The sequence below is a fragment of the Nerophis lumbriciformis genome, linkage group LG07 (assembly GCF_033978685.3).
Source record: "Nerophis lumbriciformis linkage group LG07, RoL_Nlum_v2.1, whole genome shotgun sequence".
Taxonomy (NCBI): domain Eukaryota; kingdom Metazoa; phylum Chordata; class Actinopteri; order Syngnathiformes; family Syngnathidae; genus Nerophis; species Nerophis lumbriciformis.
In genome coordinates, this window is record NC_084554.2 from 49,910,598 (window position 1) to 49,920,000 (window position 9,403).

The 9,403-nt window shown below is 45.8% G+C and overlaps 1 protein-coding gene across 1 annotated transcript; it reads right to left on the minus strand.

Moving 5' to 3' along the window:
* Positions 1 to 266: 266 nt before the first annotated feature.
* klhl40b (kelch-like family member 40b) lies at positions 267 to 6,267 on the minus strand. The gene is made up of 6 exons (XM_061964905.1): positions 5,041 to 6,267; positions 4,775 to 4,935; positions 4,592 to 4,699; positions 4,348 to 4,533; positions 4,124 to 4,273; positions 267 to 1,490 (listed from the first exon to the last, which is right to left on the minus strand). Exons 1-6 carry the CDS (start codon positions 6,154 to 6,156, stop codon positions 1,379 to 1,381), a joined length of 1,833 nt encoding a protein of 610 aa, XP_061820889.1. The 5' UTR covers positions 6,157 to 6,267; the 3' UTR covers positions 267 to 1,378.
* Between the last annotated feature and the right edge of the window lie 3,136 nt (positions 6,268 to 9,403).

The following is a 9,403-nucleotide window of genomic DNA, read 5'->3' on the forward strand; positions in this document are numbered from 1 at the left end:
TGTCAATATACTCCTCCCCTCTTAACCACGCCCCCCAGCCCCACCTCCCGAAATTGGAGGTCTCAAGGTTGGCAAGTATGTAATAATGCAACGATAACAGATGGCTGCTGCTCTCTGCAGTTGAGTAAATACAGTGTGTGGAGGTGGATTGAGCACAAGTAATAAAAGTAGAGAACATATGGTACAGAACGTAAATATGTCCGCTCAATCATATTTTTATGGGCTAAGTGGCAGTAAAGCAAAGAGAAGGGACATTTTTGCACAGATTTGATGTCTTTTAATTAGCACGACTTGCTAAGGCTAAGGTGGACCTGCCCTTCAAGTCCAGAAATTCAAAAGGTAAAAATGTTGCAAAAAAATGTCAGTGGTTGAATTCCTGTACTTGCTGATTGTTGACATAAATGTTGTTGTTGTTTTCAACACGAGGGCTGACTACTACTTCTAATAATGACAATAATAATAATAATAATGTTAGCTTTCTAATCCCACACATGACTTATTTATGACAACTGTCTTCTGCCCTTATATGGTGTTGCTGACTTAGCATGTAGCGCCTGTCATTTCATCATTAAATGCTGGAGAAATATTCATGTTTGCGTGCTGTGTTTATTATAACGAGTCATCAAGGTTCATGCGGTGCATAAAGGGAACAAAAAACTCGGAAAGACTGGAAGTCCAAAGAAGCGAGAAATTGTTGCCATGATGAAAGCGTCAATCAGTCCCTTGGTTCAACTATCAGGCATCGTCATTTCTTCGTCTGTAAATTGTCAGAATAATTGTAATCTGTTCCCGGCGAGCAGACAAAAGCTGTCTTTGATCTTACCAAGCAAAAAGCTTGTAAAACTGCACTGTGTACGATGGGAAGCGACATGAAGGCGTCGGTTTTTTTTATCTATTGTGATCCACAGGAAGATCTTGTCTTGACCCGAGATCTACAAAGCATCTTTTCTTTGAACTGTTTTGTGACCGAGGGCAACGGCTGTTTACGACCCCCTCTCCCCTTAGAAACAGCCGTTGCCATGTAGTCAGGGAAAGTCCAAATAAAAGAGGATGCGTGCAACTCTTTCGTCAGAGCGTGGTGGAAGACTGTACAAGAGTACAGCCCAGACGTTTCTTCTCGTTGAGCTAAATTTAATCCTGTCTCTGTTTAATTCCTTGCTTCTTGTCTGTTTAATGGATGTCATCGGTGTTTGAACCTGGCATAAATATTCTGGACCGTGCGCCGTCCTGCTCCATCCCCTCAGACTGTCTGTGAGCATGGACTGATGAAGTCCACAATCCCAACAGTTCGGTTGCGAAAAGACACTCTTTGGCGAGTCCCAACTTTTAACGTGAAAGAGTCCTGATAACAAAACTTGAATGTTCTCGCACGACGTCGTTACATCTTGTTGAGTCGCAGCGTGTTGAGGCGGACACCGAGGACCGTTGCTCCCGAAGCGTACTGGATCTCGCGGAGGATTCCGGTCCACTTGTTCTCCGCTTCGTTGTACCTGCAAAAACAATGATCCATCAAACTTGCCCTGGGAAGATCCAGTGGGTCGTAACTTTCATTCAAAGTTCTCAAAAGTACTTTTAAAGAGTTTCTTGGTTCTATCGGAGATAATTGCATATGAGAATATATGAACCAGTGTCACCTGTTTAGAGTACCAGTGGTAAGTGCTACTTGGAGTACCAGTAGGTAATGGATAGCCGAGGTGAATTGGTGCACCAGGAAACCTGGAGCCACTTAGGGGCGTTAAAAGGAGCAGCTACCCGGCAAACGAGACATCAAAAGGGGCTAAGTGTTGTAAGTGTGAGGCCTATTTTTGCACTGTTTTCTTTAAAGCTGGCCACAGGGGCGGGACGGACAGGTGTCCCCCAGGTTCTGGACCCTCGAGGGGGACATAGCCCCGGAACAACTTAGGGGCGTTAGAACGAGCAGCTACCCGGCAAACGGGACACAAATATGGGCTAAGTCTTCTAAGTCTTGGGCCTATTTTAAGATTGTTTTCCTTAAAACTAGTCACAGAGACAGGACAGACAGATGTCTCCCAGGTTCTGGACCCTCGGGTCGGCTTTGGCAGTCCCGAGACTTACTCACGGAACCACTTAGGGTCGAAAGAACGAGCAGCTACCCGGAAAACGAGACACAAATAGCGGCTAAGTGTTGTTGAATATATGAACTAGAATGTTTTCTAAGTGTCACCTATTTAGAGTACCAGTAGTAAGTGCTACTTGGAGTACCAGTAGGTAATGGACAAAAAGCCGAGGTGATTTGGTGAAACAGGAAAAAAGGCTTAACATAGGAGAAGGCAAGGTTGCTTACCTTCTTCCCTAAAAAGACTTAGGAAAAAAAACCTGGAGCCACTTAGAACGAGCAGCTACCCGGATAACAGCCCACCCAAAGGGGCCAAGTGTTGGGCCTATTTGTGCATTGTTTTCCTTAAAACTAGCCACGAGGGTGGGACGGACAGGTGTTCCCCGGGTTCTGGACCCTCGAGTCGGCTTCAGCAGTCCCGGGACATAACACCGGAACAACTTAGGGGCGTTAGAACGAGCAGCTACCCGGCAAACGAGACATCAAAAGGGGCTAAGTGTTGTAAGTGTTAGGCCTAGTTTAAGATTGTTTTCCTTAAAACTAGTCACAGAGACAGGACAGACAGATGTCTCCCAGGTTCTGGACCCTCGGGTCGGCTTTGGCAGTTCCGAGATTTACTCACGGAACCACTTAGGGGCGTGAGAACGATCTGCTACCCGGATAACAGGCCACCGAAAGGTGTTCGGCCTATTTGTGCATTGTTTTCCTCAAAACTAGCCACGGGATGGGACGGACAGGTGTCCCACGGGTTCTGAACCCTCGAGTCGACTTCAACAGTCCCGGTACATGGCCCCGGAACAACTTAGGGGCGTTAAAATGAGCAGCTACCCGGCAAACGAGACACAAATATGGGCTAAGTGTTCTAAGTCTTGGGCCTATTTTAAGATTGTTTTCCTTAAAACTAGTCACAGAGACAGGACAGACAGATGTCTCAGAGGTTCTGGATCCTCGGGTCGGCTTTGGCAATTCCGAAACTTACTCACGGAACCACATAGGGTCGAAAGAACGAGCAGCTACCCGGAAAACGAGACACAAATAGCGGCTAAGTGTTGTTGAATAAATGAACTCGAATGTTTTCTAAGTGTCACCTATTTAGAGTACCAGTAGTAAGTGCTACTTGGAGTACCAGTAGGTAATGGACAAAAAGCCGAGGTGATTTGGTGAACCAGAAAAAAAGGCTTAACATAGGAGAAGGCAGGGTTGCTTACCCTCTCCCCTAATAATAAAACCTGGAGCCACTTAGGGGCGTTAGAACGAGCAGCTACCCGGATAACAGGCCACCCAAAGGGGCCAAGTGTTGGGCCTATTTGTGCATTGTTTTCCTTAAAACTAGCCACGAGGGTGGGACGGACAGTTGTTCCCCGGGTTCTGGACCCTCGAGTCGGCTTCAGCAGTCCCGGGACATAACCCCGGAACAACTTAGGGGCGTTAGAACGAGCAGCTACCCGGCAAACAAGACATCAAAAGGGGCTAAGTGTTGTAAGTGTTAGGCCTATTTTTGCAGTTTTCTTTAAAGCTGGCCATAGGGGCGGGATAACAGGCCACCCAAAGGGGCCAAGTGTTGGGCCTATTTGTGCATTGTTTTCCTTAAAACTAGCCACGAGGGTGGGACGGACAGTTGTCCCCCAGGTTCTGGTGCCTCAGGTCGGCTTTGGCAGTCCCAATACCTACTCATGGAACCACTTAGGGTCGAAGGAACGAGCAACTACCCGGAAAACGAGACACTAATAGCGGATAAGTGTTGTAAGTGTCGGTCCTATTTTTGCAGTGTTTTCCTTCAAACTGGCCATGTGAACAATTGCATATCCGTCACAGAGAGAAGGTGCAGATACCCCGATTATTCTGGCAATGCGTGCATGTCACACAGACTAGAAAGAAAAGCAGCTATTAAGCTAGTAAGTCACTCAGGTTAGTGTGTGAAAGACAAAGAAAAAACCTCCAAGGAATCCAAACCACTAACTTACAGTTTTAGAGTTGCAATTGTCTACATTTCAGGCTAAAGTCCTAAAGTTCTTTAAGTTCCCGTGCAAGTAATGTCTCACCCACCTCCAGACGTCGTTCATCTCTTTGGGAACCATGTCATCGCAGTCCTCCAAAGGCATCATGGCAAAGCCTCCCAGGGCGTACAGGAAGCCCCCCAAAGACACCAAGCTCAGGGAACTTCGTTCTTGGGGAAACGTCTCAAAGTCGGACCAGCTGTGGAACACATCACGTGACTTATCGTCCTGAGGCCTTCAGTCCGTAACGCAGGTGATTTTCGAGGGACTCACTTGTTGGTCGCAATGTCGTAGACCTCCACAGAGTCTGTCAGGCCCGTGTCGGTGACTCCTCCTGCCACGTAGATTTTGTTCTTGTGAAGGGTCGCTCCAAAAAGCGAGCGAGCAGTCTTCATGGGGGACAGCTCCTTCCATTCGAACCTCCTGGTGTCATACGCAGACGTCTTGCTCAAGCAGCTCCTTCAGAAAGAGGCAGGACGTAAGTGTTTAGATTTAGCGCTGATACTGTAATACTTACTTGTCTTCTCCTTTTCCTCCAATCACGTAAACCAGGTCCTTGTGGGACACCGTGGCATGTCCGTACACCGCGTATGGAATTGGCTCCGACTCGCCCCATTTGAAAGACCTACGAGCAAGAAACCACATGGACTTTATTCTTGTCACGCTGCTTTCTCAAACCTGATGCATGAAGATGACTCACTGTCTGTCGTAGACCAGAACGGAGTCCAGCGTGTGCTCCTGATCCTTCACTTCCCGTCCTCCCAGCACAAAGATGGAGTTCTCGGCCTCACCCATTCCGAACAGGAAGCGGGGAGACGGCAGCGGTGGCATCCCGAGCCAGTCAGCGCTTGACGGGTCATACTGACGACACAGGAGACAAATATTAGAGACCTTCTAACGCCAAAGAGTCTCTTGGACAACTACGGGGTGAAGACCAAGCCCTTTGAAGTGTATTTGCTGACTCACCTGCAGGAAGTAAGAGCAGAGTGGGTTCTCCTTGTTCTGCTCATCAATGAACAATCCTCCAGCCGCAAAGATCTGGTTCTCTTTAGTGACCAGGCTGACGTGGTTTTTGGGAACTTGACTGGACACGCATGCCATGAAGCAGTCGTTCCCCGCTGGGTCGTAAGCCACCGCCCCCGCGTCGTTGACCATCAGGATCAAGTCCCGGGCGAACATACCAAAGCGCATGGTGTCATTGAGGATGCTTGGGAGAAGACTCTCCTCTACTTCCTCCTCCTCATCGTCTGCTCCAGCGTCCTTCTTCTTCTCCTTCTTGGGTTTTGCCTCAGGCATCTTCCCAGCCTGAGCATCTTTGACCATCTGGAGCTTCTTCAGCAGCTCTGGGTTAGACGCGATGAGTTTGTGTTTCTCCACCTTTTCCCTCAGGTAGTCTTCACTGACCAGACGCAAGCGAACACAATCCAGCAACCCGGGCAAGGCTTTCTCCCTGTCCTCCAAGTCCCGAGACACCCAGTTCATTAACACCTCAAACACGGCCTCCTCTGTCTCCACATTCAGATTGTCGTTGGCTAGAATGGCCGCCAGCTCGCTGGGCTGCGTCTGCAGGAAGTCCTCATCCCTGGAGATGAGCTGAAAGCGCTCGCAGGCATAGTTTCGGGCGGACACGGCCAGCCTGGGACAGTCCAGCATCAAGCCCAGCCTGAAGATGGCCAAGCAGTTACTGAGGGTCAGACGCTTCTGCAGGAAAGACACGCACACGGTGAAGATGGAGGGGATCTGGTACATGTTAGCCACGGCGAAGATGTCCTGGACATTCTGCTCCGTCACGTTGATTTTGGAGGTGTACAAGTACTTGAGTATCAGCCCCATGACCCCCGGTTCCACGTCCTCCAAGACGATCTCCCTCTTTTTGCTTTCGTCCAAGTCGGACAGGAAGATGGAGCGGAAGTAAGAGCTGCAGGCGCACAGGACCAGGCGGTGGCAGGGGAAGTCCTTGTCTTTGATCTTCAAGACACAGTCCACCAGCTTGTCTCTCTCCAGGAGGTCGCACAGGCCGTCCTGGAGCAGCGTCTGCTGGTACATCCTGGGCTCATCCATGGGGTTGATCGGTACAGCCATTCTTCCTGGCCGGAGGAGATCCTTTCCAGGGGTTCCGGTCCAACAAAGGCAGGAGAGAAGACGAAGAAGAAGTCGCACCGTCACACCGACTAATCCTGCACACTCGCTCAGCTGTCCCCACCTTTCAACTGCGCTCCAACTGGCAGGTTATTTATAGCCGTCCATGCTGGCCACCGTGCGATGGGCTTCTTTTTAGAACATGACATGCGACCTCCCCCCCTTCACCTTAAACCCCACCCTGTTAGACCCGCCCCCTCCCAGGCAGCTGCCACATGTCTTCATTGCCCACGAATAGACTTTATTGCCCTCCAATGAGTCATCCTAGCAACAATTCCTACTAGTGTTGTCCCAATACCAACATTTTGGTACCAAAATGTATTTTGATGCTTTTCGGTACTTTTCTAAATGTGACCCCAAAAATTGCATTATTGGCTTTATTTGAACAAAAAAATCTTAGGGTACATGAAACATATGTTTATTATTGCAATTTAGTCCTTAAATAAAATAGTGAACATACTAGACAACTTGTCTTTTAGTAGTAAGTAAACAAACAAAGACCCCTAATTAGTCTGCTGACATATGCAGTAACATATCATTCTATTATTTAGGACAAACTGTAAAAAATTATTATTATTCTACTGTTAATATCCGCTTATTTTCTGTTTTAACATGTTCTATCTACACTTCTGTTAAAATGTAATAATCACTTATTCTTCTCTTCTTTGATACTTTACATTAGTTTTGGATGATACCACAAATTAGGGTAACAATACGATACCAAGTAGTTACAGGATCATACATTGGTCATATTCAAAGTCCTCATGTCCTCAAATTTAAAAAACAAACAAAATAAAATGTGATACAAAAAAATATCGATGTACCGTATTTTTCGGACTATAAGTCATACTTGCCAACCCTCCCGGATTTTCCGGGAGACTCCCGAAATTCAGCGCCTCTCCTGAAAACCTCCCGGGACGCATTTTCTCCCGAAAATCTCCCGTAATTCAGGTGGACCTGGATGCCACGCCCCCTCCAGGTCCACATGGAGCAATGTTGTTGTAATATATTGAGTTGGAGGCAATAAACAGGCGAGGGGATGAAGTATGTCTCTTTACTGTAGACTTCAGAACAGACTCACACACTTGATGTCAGGTGCGCAACACCACGTAAATCGTTGGCCAACCAAAAAGTAACCACAGTACGCTATAGCCAACATTCACCAGGAGATGGCAACAGACAAACATAGATCACTCTATTACATTCCAGTCTCTCCATGTTTTCTCGCCATGGTAACATGTGATCCACATGCACTGTGTGCTGTCTCTGTCCCTCTTGATATATATACAGGTAAAAGCCAGTAAATTAGAATATTTTGAAAAACTTGATTTATTTCAGTAATTGCATTCAAAAGGTGTAACTTGTACATTATATTTATTCATTGCACACAGACTGATGCATTCAAATGTTTATTTCATTTAATTTTGATGATTTGAAGTGGCAACAAATGAAAATCCAAAATTCCGTGTGTCACAAAATTAGAATATTACTTAAGGCTAATACAAAAAAGGGATTTTTAGAAATGTTGGCCAACTGAAAAGTATGAAAATGAAAAATATGAGCATGTACAATACTCAATACTTGGTTGGAGCTCCTTTTGCCTCAATTACTGCGTTAACCCCAAACCATCACCCAACCATGCAAATTTTGCATTTCCTTTGGAAATCGAGGTCCCAGAGTCTGGAGGAAGACAGGAGAGGCACAGGATCCACGTTGCCTGAAGTCTAGTGTAAAGTTTCCACCATCAGTGATGGTTTGGGGTGCCATGTCATCTGCTGGTGTCGGTCCACTCTGTTTCCTGAGATCCAGGGTCAACGCAGCCGTCTACCAGCAAGTTTTAGAGCACTTCATGCTTCCTGCTGCTGACCTGCTCTATGGAGATGGAGATTTCAAGTTCCAACAGGACTTGGCGCCTGCACACAGCGCAAAATCTACCCGTGCCTGGTTTACGGACCATGGTATTTCTGTTCTAAATTGGCCCGCCAACTCCCCTGACCTTAGCCCCATAGAAAATCTGTGGGGTATTGTGAAAAGGAAGATGCAGAATGCCAGACCCAAAAACGCAGAAGAGTTGAAGGCCACTATCAGAGCAACCTGGGCTCTCATAACACCTGAGCAGTGCCAGAAACTCATCGACTCCATGCCACGCCGCATTAACGCAGTAATTGAGGCAAAAGGAGCTCCAACCAAGTATTGAGTATTGTACATGCTCATATTTTTCATTTTCATACTTTTCAGTTGGCCAACATTTCTAAAAATCCCTTTTTTGTATTAGCCTTAAGTAATATTCTAATTTTGTGACACACGGAATTTTGGATTTTCATTTGTTGCCACTTCAAATCATCAAAATTAAATGAAATAAACATTTGAATGCATCAGTCTGTGTGCAATGAATAAATATAATGTACAAGTTACACCTTTTGAATGCAATTACTGAAATAAATCAAGTTTTTCAAAATATTCTAATTTACTGGCTTTTACCTGTATGTATATATATATATATATATATATATATATATATATATATATATATATATATATATATATATATATATATATATATATATATATATATTACTATATATATATATATGTATACAGTATATATATATATATACAGTATATATATATATATATGAAATACTTGACTTGGTGAATTCTAGCTGTAAATATACTCCTACCCTCTTAGCCACGCCCCCAAAAACGCCCCCGCCCCACACCGACCACACCCCCCACCTCCCGAAATCGGAGGTCTCAAGGTTGGCAAGTATGCTATAAGTCGCAGTTTTTTTCATAGTTTGGCCGGGCTCCTGTGCGACTTATATACAGTATGTTTTTTTCCTTTTTTATTATGCATTTTTGGCAGGTGCGACTTATACTCCGGTGCGACTTATACTCCGAAAAATACGGTAATCATAGTAGTATCGACTAGATACGCTCCTGTCTTGGTATCATTACAGTGGATGTCAGGTGTAGATCCACTCATGGCGTTTGTTTACATTGTGACGCCGGTGAGCTACGGTGTGTAGTGAAGCATGTTTAGCTATTCCTCGTCCTGCAGTGATAATGGTACTTGTAAGAAACGTACTTTGTCGCCATGGAGGCGAGGATTAGTGATTTAGAAGTAGCTAAAACACTGCCGACTGCGGCTGGACGCTAGCCGCTAGCTAGCTAGCCATGTCTTAAAGCA

Excerpts from the sequence above, each read along its gene's own strand:
- klhl40b (XM_061964905.1), bottom strand. The coding sequence starts at position 6,156 with ATGGCTGTACCGATCAACCCCATGGATGAGCCCAGGATGTACCAGCAG. Across the intron at positions 4,700-4,774 it reads GTTCTGGTCTACGACAGACA|GTCTTTCAAATGGGGCGAGT; the intron begins GTGAGTCATCTT and ends TCTTGCTCGTAG. Across the intron at positions 4,274-4,347 it reads TACGACATTGCGACCAACAA|CTGGTCCGACTTTGAGACGT; the intron begins GTGAGTCCCTCG and ends TGTGTTCCACAG.